This window comes from Cajanus cajan, chromosome 4 (assembly GCF_000230855.2).
Source record: "Cajanus cajan strain Asha chromosome 4, NIPB_CcT2T_4, whole genome shotgun sequence".
Classification (NCBI taxonomy): domain Eukaryota; kingdom Viridiplantae; phylum Streptophyta; class Magnoliopsida; order Fabales; family Fabaceae; genus Cajanus; species Cajanus cajan.
Genome location: NC_138520.1, coordinates 46,734,521 through 46,751,334, shown reverse-complemented (window position 1 = coordinate 46,751,334; position 16,814 = coordinate 46,734,521). Strand labels below are relative to the sequence as shown.

General features: G+C 34.9%; 1 protein-coding gene across 1 annotated transcript in view; it reads right to left on the bottom strand.

Moving 5' to 3' along the window:
- LOC109794204 (uncharacterized) overlaps positions 1 to 9,513 on the bottom strand; it is a 30,146-nt gene extending 20,633 nt beyond the window's left edge. Inside the window, exons 1-3 of the mRNA XM_083073558.1 lie at positions 9,429 to 9,513; positions 8,085 to 8,161; positions 6,608 to 7,342 (exon numbers count right to left, since the gene is read on the bottom strand). Of these exons, the coding sequence (XP_082929684.1) occupies positions 6,608 to 7,342; positions 8,085 to 8,161; positions 9,429 to 9,513 (897 nt within the window). The remainder of the gene's footprint in view (positions 1 to 6,607; positions 7,343 to 8,084; positions 8,162 to 9,428) is intronic.
- Between the last annotated feature and the right edge of the window lie 7,301 nt (positions 9,514 to 16,814).

The following is a 16,814-nucleotide window of genomic DNA, read 5'->3' as shown; positions in this document are numbered from 1 at the left end:
CTGGAGAGGCATTACAATACTCACATTGACAAAAACAATACCAAACTCTTACCAACCTACCACAAAAAGACGCCTGGAGAGGCATCACAATACTCACATGGCAGGGGGCAACATCGGAATCCGTGTCATTCATCTACTTCTCCGCCCACCAACACAGGGGCACATCAAACATCTCCTGCCCATCAACCTGGGGGCAGTTTTTCATCTCACAACACCAACAAGAAGACATCAAGTACAAAAACAAAATGGGTTACCTGACCTTAGTGAAAGGGTTGCTAGATCCCCAAAACTAGTACAAAGTGGGTTACCTGATCTTAGCGAAAGGGTTGCTAGATCCCCAAAACTAGTACAAAGTGGGTTACCTGATCTTAGTGAAAGGGTTGCTAGATCCCCAAAACTAGTACAAATTGGGTTACCTGACCTTAGTGAAAGGGTTGCTAGATCCCCAAAACTAGTACAAATTGGGTTACCTGACTTTAGTGAAAGGGTTGCTAGATCCCCAAAACTAGTACAAAGTGGGTTACCTGACCTTAGTGAAAGGGTTGCTAGATCCCCAAAACTAGTACAAATTGGGTTACCTGACCTTAGTGAAAGGGTTGCTAGATCCCCAAAACTAGTACAAAGTGGGTTACCTGACCTTAGTGAAAGGGTTGCTAGATCCCCAAAACTAGTACAAAGTGGGTTACTTGACCTTAGTGAAAGGGTTTACCTTAGTGAAAGGGTTGCTAGATCCCCAAAACTAGTACAAATTGGGTTACCTGACCTTAGTGAAAGGGTTGCTAGATCCCCAAAACTAGTACAAAATGGGTTACCTGACCTTAGTGAAAAGGTTGCTAGATCCTCAAAACTAGTACAAGATCGAAGAGGGTTACATAACCTCAGAGCGAAAGAAGCTACACATTATCACAAGGGAAACAATGCAGAAGCACCAAAGAGACGAAGAGAAGACCCGGACGAAATATCTACGTCTTTTCTTGCCTTTGGAAAAGCAACACATTACTATTCCAAAGGACAAGTAAAGAGGGGCAGCTGTAGACACCCAATTTCATCCGGGGGCATACAAACAAGGACATGGACCTCTGTTACGAAGGGAAGGAGCTCCCGAAGCATGCCAACAAGAAGACAGGACTTCAGAGGGCCCAAAAGCACAAATTAAATATTTTTTGGCCCGGAACGGACCGTTCCAAAATCGGAACGGGCCGTTCCAAGGTCCAGAACGGGCCGTTCCGAGGCTCCCAAAAGGCTAAAAACCCTAATTTGGAACGGGCTGTTCTGAAATTGGAACGGGTCGTTCCAAGATTAGAACAGGCCGTTCCAAACTCCTCAAAAAAGGGCTAAAAGGTTAATTGGAACGGATCTGGAACGGCCCGTTCTTAAACCGGAACGGGCCTTTCCTAAATCTGGAACCCGTTCCGGTCTAAAAATCATGTGTTATTCTCACTACTGGAACGGGCCGTTCGGATTTCAGAACGGGCCGTTCCAGTATACGAATTTTACACGAAACGGCCATATCCAGAACGGGCGTTCCGATTTTGGAACGGGCCGTTCTGGACCCCCTTTCCGAAGTCTATAAATAGACAGCTAGGGCTCATTTCTCAGGTCTCCAAAAATTTCGTTCAAAGCTCCATAGAGCAGGAAATTTCTCTCTTTTTCTCTCTCCCCCTCTCTGTGTATTTCTTGAGATTTTTGTGAGGCATTGTAGTGTGAAGGGTTGCCAAAAAGCACCCAAATCTCCATCTTTGAAGATTAATAGAGCTCGTTCAAGAGGTATTTCAGCTAATTTTCTTCTCTCTCTTTTATTTCTTATTTTTAATAAATATTATTTATAATAAAAATAATCATGTAAACATTTTAGGATTAATTGTATAATTTAAATTTCAAGCATGTAAATAATTATTAATAAAGGAGATTAAATATTTTAATTATTAATTCTTATTATGTTATCTTCATCGTAGGGTACCGATTTAGGGCATTGTAGGGGTGCTTAATGTCTTCCTACACATAACCGACCCCCGAACCCGATTCTGGTTATCAAGACCATTATTGGACTTTTAAAAATCCTTTTCTTTTTCCAATGTTTTGAGTAAAATATTGGTGGCGGCTCCATAGAACTTATTTTCAAAACCATTAATTAAGGATTAGTCTGGTGTCCGGGCATTCCTTAATTGATGAGATCTTTAAAAGGATGTCTAAACCATTAGTCGCGAGATCGGAAATTTTTGGGTTGCGACAATAGGTTACTGTACCACTTTCTCTTTCTTGTAGGGTGATAAACTTGCTTTTATCCCTTGTCATATGCTTGAGCAACCATTGTCTAGATATCACATTGTTTACTTGGCTCTCAAGCACACCTATAATTAAGAAATTAACTTTATTTTGGTACCCAAAAGAACTTGGGTCCTTTAGAGTTAGTGTGTACATACTCAAACTTTTTAATCCATCTAAAACTTCCACTAGGAACACTATATTTCCTAATCATGCATCTAGAATAATTGTGTCCAGGTTTCATACAATAGTTACATGAAAAATGTGGAATCATGGATTTGCTATAATTATTTTTCCATTCAGCTCTTTTGTTTTCTTTTGATTTTAATGCATAATACAAGTTTTTGGATGCAGTCTATACAAGGCAATTTCAACGTACTAATTTCAGTTTCTAAAGTCTCATTTTCTTTTTCTAGAAAAGACATTTTCAATTCTAATTCTCTTATTTTGCCTTTATAGATTTTATTCAGATTTCCTATTTTCTTTGCTTCAGTATATAGTTCAAAAAATGTATCTTGTATTTGATTGTATGAACAAGTGGATGAGTTTGAATCACTTACCTCATAATCTGAATCATCACTACTAGAAAGTTATTGTTCCACGTCTCCAATTCTACATCCATTGTAGTAAAAATGACGTAGAAATCAAATGCGGTGGTATTTTTGTAATTAAAAGTATAATATAAAGCATATTACATCAGTTTTGCATGGGATCGATGTAAATATTCAATGTTCTGTTGAGTGGGATCGATGTAGTATTCAAAATGCGGTACCATTTTTGTAAATAACCCTAAAATGTAAAGAGATCTACATCAGTTCACTTAGTGACTGATGTAATATTAAAAGCATTTGTTTGCTCACCTGCATGTGCGAGCCCTTTCCCCCCAAAGAACCCTTGACTCTCGAAGCATCATTGTTGATATACAAAGAAAGTGCATGCCAACTTTGGATGCAACCTTGAAACCTCATTGTTTTCTTTCCGGATACTAATTGTAAGCATCATCGTTGTTCTCTTTCGGTTTTGAACTTTAGAATTCTAATCTATGATTCTACTAGAGCTTCCAAAATCTCGTTGTTTTCTTTTTGGATTCTATCTTTTGAAATTATGAATTAAGCCTGTGTACAACTCACGAACGATCAAATTGAAGTCCCTACACGGAGCTTGAATCTTTGATTAGGGTTTGTTTCGCTTTGTCGCAACATTCTGATGAAGCCAAGTAAAGTAATTCACTTCTAATTTAGGTTTGATTTTGATTTTTTTGCTGAAGCTACATCCTTTGTTGATAATGTAGTTGGTGGTGTAATTTGTAGCTGATTATCCTTGCCCACTTCTTGTGGTACTGCATAGTCAACTTGCTTTTTTACAGCTATTTTCCTTCTACTTCTTCAAGCTGCATCAAGTATAGTATTAGTAACATACCATGCTTTCTTTTAGCAATATAGTATTTGACTTGTGTTTCTCCCTTTATGCTCATCTTTTCCTATTTTTCTTTATGTAATACTCCCCTTTTCAGTTCATATTGAAATTCCTAATAGTTAAGGGGTTAATTAGTTAGATTAATCCCAAAATCATCATGTTATTATGAAACCCTGTGTTGCTTGCTATTTCAAGTTGGATAGTTAATTCAACAAGTTATATGCAACTATATTGGTGGTCAATTTAAAGGTGCAAGTTTTCTTGCTCATGTTGGATAAAATTCAATTTAGAGTGGCCTAGTTCCACTACAAGAGATGGTTCTGGTAGTAGGATCATGTCTGTTTCTAGAGACACAAAAATGTGCAGTGTTGTGGGAAAATATGATAAGGTGAGTGAGGAAAATGCTATGAGTGAGGTGATAGAAATAGAAAATACATGGTATTGAAGGAGAGACAAGTGTGTAATTTCATTTCAGATTTCTAATCCTAAGTCAGAAGAAAAGGAAGAGTGTAAATGGTAGATGGGAAAATAAACTTCTTATATTGGGTTGTCTACTAGGTAGAATTGTCACATGGATTTTGAGTCTCTAGGATTCCTCCTAATTAAAGCCCAGAGGTTCCTGAAAAGAAGTTTATTTACCCTGCATTTTGACATTCTTTTAAAATTGATCTTGTTTTAGTGTAACTCTGTAGTCCTCATAGTAGATTATAGAAAGGCTATCTTGTGTTAAATTTCATCTATGGTTAGCTTTCGTTTGTTTGGTGGCAACCTTTTTTTTATCCACATTTTTCTTCTTTTAGTATCTTCTTTCACCTACAAAATTAACTAAGACATCTAAAGACAAATCATCCTATTTTATTATAAAATACCTAATAACCATGTCCTAATTAGCTAGCTAGAACCAATAGATAAGATGGGTGGTTTGGAGTTTGGACTCCTCTATATCCAGGCTTTGTTAAACTCAATGTTGAAGACAATGCTTTAATTAATGCAAGAGATGGAATGGGAGGTTGAATAAGATACATGGACCATGATATGGTTGTTAATAAAAAATTATATAAATTTATAAGTTTAAGTATTAAAAGACTTACCTTAAGTCCCATATCGATTAGAAATAAAACAATTAAAGAGTAACACTCACCTTACAAGTTGATTTTGTATAGTTGAGTGTTAGACCTATAATTTACATGCTTCAGATGAATTCATTGTAAGCATTTGAAAGTTGAAGAATTATTAATAGAAATTGTACAAAAATTACCTCTGAATAGTAATTTCTTTGATTTTTTTTTTTGCAAAAAAATTCTCAGGAAATTTCACAGGAAACTTTCCTGCGAATTTTTTTCGCAGAAGAATTTCCTGGTAATTTTTTTCGTAGGAAATTTTTTTATGGATTTTAAAATTCGCAGAAACAAATTATCCACGAAGGTATTACCTAGAGATAAAATTTCACAGAAAAATTTGTAGGAACAACGTTTCTTGAGAATTTTTATGAAAAATTCGCAGGAAAAATTGCATGTAATAAGAGAAATTCTAGTAATGATATCCCATTTGTATGTTAATGATTCACATAAATGTTTCACGATTATAAAGTCATGATATAAATTTGAAATTACCGATCAAGTTAAAATAATATATTTTCAATTAATTTATGTATTCATAGATAAAAAATAATAAATGTGCATTCTTTTAGTTTTTTTATCACAGGGTTTTCGTCAAGAAAATTTCTAGGAAACAGGTTCTGACTTAAGTCTACATCTTTCATATTTGAAGTTGATACATTAATGTATCTTTTTGGTCTTTTTATTGCAAGCAGATAAACTAATTTCTCTTAATAAAATAATTGGCTAACCGTAAGTATGTCCGTCATTGATATTAATTCCATATTTCCATTAAAAGGGAATTATGGGCAAAATTGGTACGTAAATTTACTTTCTACAGTGCAATACATAGGAAATCCTTAACCAGTCTATTGTGTTATTGTTTTTTCATAATATTGCAATAATTTTATTATTGGTGTGTTTTGTGTTTACATTATGACATAAACAGATAAACCGGATTTGACAGGAAGCATGTAGAGCATGATACTTCTCTTCTTAAAAACTCAATTTTTAATGTTATTAGACTTTTGATGGAAAATAAAATTTTGGATTAACAATATTTGTTGCTCATAAATAAAGTGAGGGTTAAATTATAAAGAATATTTGTGATTAGATTAACAAAGTTATAATATAGGGCACATGTATACATAGCATTAGCAATATTTCACTTTGAATCCTCCCCTTGTAAATGAGCAAGTACGACAATCTAGTTTGTACAGAGGAAAATGTAGCCCTGTCACAATTTATTTTTTATTTTTTTGGCTTCAAGTCTAGATGGGAATTTAATTTTGGATCAAGCAATTCCCGGAGGATCTAATGTCTCACACATGATTATTAACAAATTAAGTTTAACAGATAACCTTACTGTAATGCATAACAATCATTTCCTTTCATACTTTTGTGGTGGCCAAGTTAATTTTGATGCATAATATTTGTCCATTATATAGATGAAAAATATATATCAGATTTATATATATATATTCATTACAGGTAATCAGAAAGAATTTAAAAATAAGCATGATTTTTCTTTTAAAAAAATTCAATCTACATTTGTTTTCAAAATACCTGATGTAAATTTATGCACAAATCTACATCGGTTCTCAAGAAACCGATGTAGATTTGTGTATGAATCTACATCAGTTCTTCAGAAAATCAACGTAGAATTTGCACAAATCTACATCAGTTCTGAAATCAATGTAGAACTGTATACATTTTCTAAGTCATTCTATTCTATATCGATTTTAGAACCGATATAGATGACTTTGCAGAATCGATGTAGATAATGCAGTATGTAGTAGTGCATATCTAGTCATGAGACAAAGATTTACCTCATAATCTTGTTCATTATTGCTAGAGGTTATAGAAGCATTATCCTCCCAAGCTATATAAGCTTTCTTCTTCTTGGATCTAAATTTAGATTTATTTTCCTCATTTCCTTGCGTTCTTAAGTTGGGACAATCAGCCTTTATTTGACCAGCTTTCCCACACTCAAAACATTTAAACTTTGGAGAGGAATTGTCATTTTTCTTGAAGAATTTCTTCTGACTTGATGGTTTGTTTTTGAAGTTCTTCTTCATAATTCTCCAAAATTTTCTTACCATTAAGTTCAGCTCTTCTTTTTTAGATTCTTCTTCCTTGCTACTGCATTCTTCTTGACTTGAGGAGTTTTCTATGTTCAAAGCTAGACCTTTAACTTTCTTGTCATTTTGCTCTTCCTCAGCCATTCTAGTCATATCCATTTCATACTCTCTTAGGTTTCCAAATAACTCAACACTTTTCATTTTAGCTAAGTTTTTGGATTTGATAATGGTTGTCACAGTAGGTTGCCATCTCCTATTAAGTGACTTTAGAACTTTCACATTAACCTCGTCTTCATCAAAGATCTTTCCTAGTCCTTTTATGTGATTTATTATGTGAGTGAACCTTTTTTGCAAGTCCATGGTGGTTTCTCCTTGAGTCATTCTAAATGTGTCATATTCTTGGATGAGTGTATTCTTTCTTGCACGCCTAACTTCTGGAGTTCCTTCATGAGTAACTTGTATCAAGTCCCAATGCTTCCTTAGCTATAGTACAAGTTGAAATTCTAAAAAAATCATCAGAATTTAATACTGAATGTATAATATTTAAAGTTTTAGCATCATTTTCAATTCTCCTAATTTCACTCATTTTCCAGCTATTAAAAGGTTTCTCAATAATTTTCCCTTCTATGTTTACTGTAGGAATTTTGTAGTCAGTAATTACAGCTTGCCAAATACTTCTATGAACAGATTTCATAAATATTTTTATTTTTACTTTCCAGAAAGGATAGTTATCACCACAAAATAGAGGAGGTCTGTTTATAGAGGCACCTTTAGCAAAAGGTAATTGATTACTAGCCATTCTAAGGGTTCTAAGGATCTAACTTGAGTAATTAACAAATTTCAACTCTTGTACCAATTGTTGATCTCGGGTGGAACACGAATCTAGAAATGGGGTTGAATAGATTCTTCGCTTAGACGACTTCTAATGGTCTTCCAAACACTCTTTCTAATTTCTTTCTTTCTTAGACCAATTTTAGTAAATCACATTCAGATTACTAATTCAATCAAAAATACAATTTATCATATTTAATACATAGCAAAACAAATATTGTAATCCAAATTGATTTTAGTAATTACCTTATTTCTTTATTACCAAATTGCATATAACATACATAGATTTTGCCAAATCAGCAATTGGTAACTTCTTAAAATTTCTTTTTATCAATTCAACATGAATTATAACAAGGTATAAAGGTTAAGAGAAAATTTGCATAGTGATATATACTGGATCAGTCATACAAAGGCCTACATCCAGTTTCAGACTTAACTCTCTACTAAATCTAATCATTCCACTATAATATCCTTTACAAACACCATTTACAAGCAATATTATAATCAGAATCTAAATCACATAATCTTGATCCCACAAGGTTACACAAACACGGAATTCTTGCACCTCAAGAATCCACTTGAGAAAAACCTATCCCAAAATTTCTCTTAACTCTTTCTTGAGACACCCTATCTTAAAGAGTCACACACCTAGCAATAAAAAAACAAAGTTTAAAGATAGAATTGCTACACCTAATGTGTAAAGTGATCTTCCACAAAGATTAGCACAATAATCTTTGAAGTTATTGAATTTATTTTCAAGAAGACATATTTCTTGCTTTTCAAACTTGCTCTTAAGATTCTTCTAAAAATTTTGATTTGATTTTCACTTAAAATGTTTTTCAAATTATAAAATATTTTTCTTTTTCCTTTCTTTGATTTTCTCTAATCATATGTGTCATCCATCTTTTAAGTTTATGAAAAGAGTTATATTTATAGAGAAAGAAAGATTTCAGCACTAAAAAGTCGTAACAATAGTAATTTATTACCATAGCAGGTAATTTATTACCAGTCTTTAATGAAACTAAAATCAGATTGAGTAAAACACTATGGTAATCGATTAGTGATCTTGGTAATCGATTAACACGTGTTGCAAGAACCATAAAGCTCAATTTTGAGCAGAGGTAATCGATTACTGATATGGGTAATCGATTAACTCGATGCTTTTTCAACATGTTTCACTTTTTTTCACTCAGAAGTCACCACGGTAATCTATTACTTCAATTGGTAATCTATTATAACAAAGACGACTTTGAATTCCCCTTCAAAACTAAGTTTCAGTAATATATTACCTGAAATGGTAATTTATTACTTGACTTAATAATCTTGAATTCTTTTGAATGAACCAAGTTTCATATTATGTCAAAACACTTTGTAATCTATTACCAACACTTGATAATCTATTACATCATGTTTTCACATGAAATGAGAAACATTGAGTTTTATGTTTAGTTAAACAAGATGTATTCTTAACAATTAATCAATCATGACATGTAAATACATTCAAGCCTAAGTCTAATTAATAATTAATAAAATATCCTTTTCACATAAGCCATACAATACAAAATGAAGCAAACTAAATCAAAGCTAAACAAAGATAAATCTATAGCTACATCAAAGCTAAAACTTTTTCTTTAATCTTCATAAAGATCTTCATGAGGGGCTTCAAACTTAGCATCATATTTTGCTATTCTCTTTTCATCATCGCTCTGCTCACTCCAATGTTTTTATCTCTTCTCACCTTTTTGTTCACTCATAGGAATGTATGGACCATTCTCTATAGCATCCCATATAGCTATATCGATTGCTTCAATGAAAATTTTCATTCTAATTTTCCAGTACACATAATTTTCACTATTGAAAATCGAATGTCTATGTATTGATACTACCTTACCATATGGAAGATTATTACTTGCCATTTTTAAAATCTTATGATTAATTTTCAAGAACCTTGCTCTAGATACCAATTGTTAGAAAAGATGGCTTAACCAAGAGAGGGGGAGTGAATTGGTTGTTTAAAATTTTTTTACTCAGTTTTCTTGGTTTGGAAAAAATTTTCTAAAGCTTCCTGAAGAAGTATATTGATTTATAGTTGTATATAGGATACCAAGTTTAGATTCAATGCAAATTCAAATTCACTCAATTCTATATGCAATGTTCATGTTTCATACCATATAACTGTTGTATGGAAAACCGCAAGTGTACGGTTGTCGTCAAGTAATAAATATCGAATCACAGGGACTACGTGTTTGACCTAGAATTACTAGTATTTTAATTTGAATTTTAAAACAGATAGAATGTTTGTTTTGAGATGATAAGATCAGATTCGCTGGTAAAAGAGATAGTAATGCAATTAATGAATAAGATAAAACTTTAAGATAAGATAAGGAGATTTCCGGGAATCTAGGGTTCGCACAAAGAGTTCCAACAATATTGAATTATTATTTTCATTAATTAATTCTATTCCATCTTGAAGGTAGTCTTAACCTAATTTAATCCTTGCACCTTCTCAGGCTACGAGGACGTGTTTAATTAAAATTAATCCCTACTCTCGTGGTAATTACGTTCAATTAAACCCATTAAGATCTTTGTTAATCTATTACTCCTCGAAAGCTTAAATCAACTCTCGTGATTTAACACTCAAGTCTGTTCCTTTAGGTTCCGATAATTAGGTTCTCCTCTCAGTTCATCCCTAATTATCTATGATTATGAAAATTAAGATTAATTGTTTATCATAATTATAATCAAGTTCTCCTCTCAGTTCATCCTTAATTAATGTTATTATGAAAACAATAATGTTAAAGTTCATATATAAAATATAAAAGAACAAATCAAGAATTGGAATAAAATTAAGAAACTGAATAATGCATTAATAAAGAGGTTCTCAGAGGCTAAGCCCTGATCCCAGAAAAAGGGAAACTACTCACAGGAGTTCATAGTAGTTCTCCAAGAAAAGAAGAATAAAAGAAAAGCAAACCTTAGAGTCGATGGCACAGGCGCCCAACCTTCTCTAAGTGTCAAAAACTAAAAAACTGTCTCCGAAAACAAAAGTCCTGTTCTAGGCTAACCTCATCTAATTTATAACCTAAAAGGGTAAAAAGGTAAAACTACCAAGATAAAAATTACAAAAATAAAAATAAAACATAAAACTTAAAAAGCTGGGACGCGAAGTGAATCACGGCCGTGACTGAGAATCACGACCGTGATCTTCTCTGGAGCACATTCATTCACCAAATCGACGCGAAGTGAATCACGGGCGTGATTGAGAATCACGACCGTGATCTTCTCTGGAGCACATCTATGAAGGGTCAGTGGCGTTCACGGGTGTGATTGGGAGTCACGGCCGTGATTTTCTCTGGTGAATCACGGGCGTGATTTAGAATCACGGCCGTGATTTTCCCTGTAGCTCAGCATTTCCTCTTAAATTCTTAAATCTTGATCCTGCTCAGAGAAAACACAACACATACCAAGAAAAGCATAAAATAGGAAAATGATATAAAAATTTATTAAAAACATGAAAGATATGCATGATTATGCTATGAATTCTTGTGAATTAAAGTGCTAAAATACGAGTAAAATACACAACATCAAATAACCCCAAACTTGAACTTTTGTTTGTCCTCAAACAATAATTAGCACTTTGAAAAAAAAATCATCAAGAATTAACTGAGCATTTAAAATCTTCACTCTTAGTCTCACAAGGTCCAATTAGAATCTTAATCTTTCATTACTAGCGCCAACTCTTAGTTTCTAAGAGTTTCATGATGTCAAATCTTGTAAAGCTCATTAGTCAAACGAAGATAATTTAACAGAAATAATTTTTCAATGCTTGTGACACAAATAGGGGTAATATTTTTATTTTTGTTTTTGTCTCACCTAAAACATTTCCCCAGTAGCCAATCAGTGTAGAGAGGATGATAATTTCAAGAACACGTAGCCTCAAAGGGGGTCTAGCTATTTTACTAAACAATTCCCCAGTAGCTAATTAATTCCCTTAGTTTTCTAAGGTTAAGAATATTCTCCCTCTAACCTATGACCTCAAAGGGGTGCTAGGTGATTTTTTTTTTTTTTTTTATTATTATTACCCCCCAAAAGCTTTTAAGCACGAATTAAAAAGAATTTATCTTCAAGAGACTATTTTTATAATTCTCGATCATTTCAAGCCTCAATACTAAGAACCAAGTGCTAGCCACAAAACCAACTAATTTTTCAACCTTTTGTTCTGAGACTTCAAGATTCAATTCATCACATTCAGTGTTTTCAAAGACGAACAATTTCATTAAAAATATTTACTTTTCAAACACAAATTCAAGCTGGGATTAACTGAATATGTATATATGCATGATTTTTTTTTTTTTATTTTTTTTTTTATTTTTTTTTTTACTTTGCATGAATGAATGAAATGCGTACATCCTCCTAACCCCAAACTTAAAGATTTGCTTGTCCCGAAGCAAAGAGCTAATGAATGCATGATAGATTATTTTGACAAAATTATAAAATGCATGAATATGCAACCAACCCACAACAGAAAGGAATGCTTGTCCCTAAGCATCAGAGTAAAATAAGGAATAAGAAAGATCTCACTGTGGTGGAAAATCATCTGGATACCGTTGAATGTGCCATTGATACATTTGATCAACCATGTAATTATAATGCTGCTGGCGTTCATCCATTTGTTTCAGCCGGTTATCCATTGATTGAATAGCTGCCAGGATAGCAGCATTGTCCACCTCAGGTCCAGGATGTAGAGGGGGTTGTTCAGGAGCTGCTTCCTCATCTGCAGGAGCCGCTTCCTCAGCTGCTGGAGGTAGGTCCTCTAATGGCTCCAGTGGAAACTGCCGTGTAGCCCGGTTCTTCACGGTGTATGTTGGATTTGGTAACTGGTGGTGCACTCCCGACTGGGTTACTACAAAGTAGTATTTATCATCTTCATCTTTCGCAATGCAGTTCATAGAAGAGCAGGTAGCAAAATTAATAGTACGGCTTCCAGGGAGTGATTCTAACTGGTCCAGCCAAGCGTGATAGCCAAGGTGTTTGGCTATAGTGGTAATGAGGCCGCCATTCACAATCGCACCGTGGCTGGTATTGGAAATACTCTGGAACTGTCGTGCCAAATGACTGCCAGAATCAATAGGCTCCTCTCTGTTTTCCATCATAGCCCATAAAAGTAAAAGGTCGCTCAAACGAACCTTTCCTTCAGAATCACCTCGGGCCAAAACAGTAGAGGCAATAAAGCGGTGCATAATACGGATGGCGGGATGGCGGAAAGCAGAGGAATTACATTTTCCAGCGACCCATTTACTTGTACCTGTCAAACTATACCAAAAAGAACCAGGGTTGAAAGAACTTGGGGTTCTCGTGCTCCCTCCAGTGGGAAATCCAAAAATATTATTGAACTGAGCCAGGGTTAATTCGTGTTCTTGGTTAAACATACGGAAAGAAATCAAACCTTCAGAACAATTTGGCCCAGATAATATTTCCGTGTGGAGAGAGCTCAAGAACTCAAGAACTAGTCGAGGATAAACAACATCATTATGCATGGTAGCAAAGGTTGTCCACCCAATTTTAGTTAACATGAAATTGATATCAGCACGTAAACCCAACTTACGAATAAATGGGAAGTCGAGATACCTGGTAGGATGGATAGTGCGGAAGCGTAATACCTCGTTCCGCTCACGCTGTTCATCGTTCCGATAGAACCTCGGAGGAAGGTGCGGAATTTCACTTGCTTCTTCCTCGTAACTGTGGGTATCGGAAGTGGTGGAGGACGAACCAACGGTACGGGTGCGCTTGGGAGCCATGGATGAACGGAAGGAGTGAATGTGGGAGGAAGAGGGAAGAAGAGGAAGAAGAAGTGAGAAGCTAGGGTTTGGGAGAGAAGAAAAGAGAGAATGGGCAGAGTTCGTAAGTTTGAGAGAAGTGAGAATGTAAAAGGAGGGGGAAAAATATATAAGGGAAAGGGGAATTTCAAAAATCACGGGTTGTATCTGTTGAGCTTCAGCAGGGAATCACGGGCGTGATTGGAAATCACGGCCGTGATTCTCTTTGTGAGTTTTCAAAAATTCAAACAGAGGAGATCACGCCCGTGATTTATAATCACGGTCGTGATTCTCTCTGGAGTTTTCCAAAAAATTTTCCAGAGAAGATCACGCCCGTGATTTAGAGTCACGGTCGTGATTCTCTCTGGAGTTTTCCAAAAAATTTTCCAGAGAAGATCACGCCCGTGATTTAGAGTCACGGTCGTGATTCTCTCTGGAGTTTTCCAAAAAATTTTCCAGAGAAGATCACGCCCGTGATTTAGAATCACGGTCGTGATTCTCTCTAGAACTCTGAAATTTTTTTTTTTTTTTTTTCATGATGCTTGAGTAGGTTCCTGAAGAACCATAGAGTATAATTTTTCTAAGTGTTCCCCATGGAAATATAACTTCAATCTCTGTGCATTGACCTTGAATATGTCGCCTTTATCGTTTCTAATTTCTACAGCTCCATAGGGATATACTTTTTGAACTGTAAAAGGCCCTGACCATCTTGACTTCAATTTTCCAGGAAACAATATGAGTCTGGAATTTAATAATAGCACCGAGTCCCCTTGCTTGAATTCTCTTCTGTGTACATGCTTGTCATGCCACCTCTTTGTTCTTTCTTTGTAAATCTTAGCATTTTCATATGAGTCTAATCTGATTTCATCAAGCTCATTGAGTTCCAATTTCCTTTTTTCTCCAGCATCCTTTAGGTCATAGTTGAAGTATTTTATTGCCCACAAAGCCTTGTGTTCTAGCTCTACAGGAAGATGGCAAGATTTGCCATAAATCAGCCTAAATGGAGACATGCCAATAGGTGTTTTGTAAGCAGTCCTGTAGGCCCAAAGAGCTTCATCTAATCTTAAAGACCAGTCCTTTCTTGTTGTAGATACAGTCTTCTCAAGAATCTTTTTGATTTCTCTGTTGGATATTTCTACCTGTCCACTTGTTTGAGGGTGATAAGGTGTACCAACCTTGTGAGTGACTCCATACTTTTTTAAGAGAAATTCAAACTTTCTTTCAATAAAATGTGAGCCTCCATCACTGATCACAGCTCTTGGGACCCCAAATCTTGGAAATATAATTCTTTTGAAGAGTTTAATGACAGTATTTGAATCACTCGTTTGAGCGGGAATCGCTTCTACCCACTTGGACACATAATCAACTGCAACTAATATGAACTTGTAACCTTTAGAACTTGGGAATGGTCCCATGTAATCTACTCCCCATACATCAAAAATTTCTACTTCTAAAATCCCATTTAATGGCATTTCATGTTTCCTGGATATATTCCCTGATCTTTGGCATTGGTCACAAGAATTTACCATCTTCCAAGTATCCTTAAATAAGTTTGGCCAGTAAAAACCAGATTGTAGAATTTTAGCTGCAGTTTTTGACGTACTAGCATGCCCTCCATATGCGGAAGAATGACATGAGTGAATGATGTGAGGAGCTGCTTCTTCTGAGATACACCTTCTGTAGATACCATCTCTACACCTCTTATATAGGTAAGGTTCATCCCAAATAAAGCTGTTAAGGTCACTAAAGAATTTCTTCTTTTGTTGATAATTAAAGTCTTCAGGAAGGACTCCACATGCTAAGTAATTCGCATAATCTGCATACCAGGGACTGTTTTTCACAACAACTGCTAAAAGCTTTTCGTCTGGGAAGCTGTCATTAATAGGGAGTTCCTCCTTTGTTGCTTGGTCTTGTGGAAGTCGAGAGAGATGATCAGCTACTACATTTTCTACTCCCTTTCTGTCCACAATCTCTAAATCAAATTCTTGTAAAAGGAGAATCCATCTGAGGAGCCTAGGTTTAGCATCCTTTTTATTAAAAAGATACTTTAGGGCAGAGTGATCTGTGTAAACAATAACCTTAGACCCCACAAGATAAGATCTGAACTTTTCAAAAGCATAGACGACTGCTAACAATTCTTTTTCTGTTGTTGCATAATTGGCTTGGGCTTCATCAAGAGTCTTGCTGGCATAGTATATAGCATGAACCTTCTTGTCCTTTCTTTGTCCCAATACAGCTCCTATAGCATAGTCACTTGCATCACACATGATTTCAAAAGGAAGGCTCCAGTCAGGAGTTTGCAGAATAGGAGCTGTAGTGAGAGCTTCTTTCAACCTGTAGAATGCATTCTTACAAGAAACATCAAAGTTAAAAGGTACCTCTTTCACAAGTAGATTAGATAATGGTTTAGAGATTTTTGAAAAATCTTTAATAAACCTTCGGTAGAAACCGGCATGCCCTAAGAAACTTCTAACACCTTTAACATCAATTGGAAGAGGCAATTTATCAATTACTTCTATTTTTGCTCTATCTACCTCAATTCCTCTCCCAGATATTAGGTTTCCTAAGACAATTCCTTCTTGTACCATAAAATGACATTTTTCCCAATTTAAGACTAAATTCACTTCAGAGCAACGCTGCAATACTTTAGTTAGATTTAATAGACAGTCATCAAAGGAAATACCATAAACTGAAAAGTCATCCATGAAAACTTCCATCTCTTTTTCTAATAAATCACTAAAGATTGCAGTCATACATCTTTGAAAGGTAGCAGGTGCATTACATAGGCCAAAAGGCATTCTCCTATAAGCAAAAGTACCATAGGGACATGTAAAAGTAGTTTTCTCTTGGTCTAATGGATGAATAGGGATTTGATGAAAACCGGAGTATCCGTCCAAATAACAAAAGTATGAATGCATTGCTAACCTTTCAAGCATTTGATCAATAAAAGGTAAGGGAAAGTGATCCTTTCTAGTGGCATTATTTAATTTTCTATAATCAACACACATACGCCACCCAGTCACAGTTCTTGTGGGAATTAATTCATTATTATCATTTTTAACTACTGTCATCCCACCTTTCTTAGGAACCACATGAACTGGACTTACCCAAGGACTATCAGATATAGCATAAATTACCTTAGCATCCAATAATTTCAAAATTTCTTTCTTTACCTCTTCTTTCATCTTGGGATTTAGTCTTCTTTGAGCTTCAACAGAAGGTTTGGATCCTTCCTCCAAGAAGATGCGATGCATACAAAATGAAGAACTAATTCCCTTTATATCAGCCATAGTATATCCAATAACTTT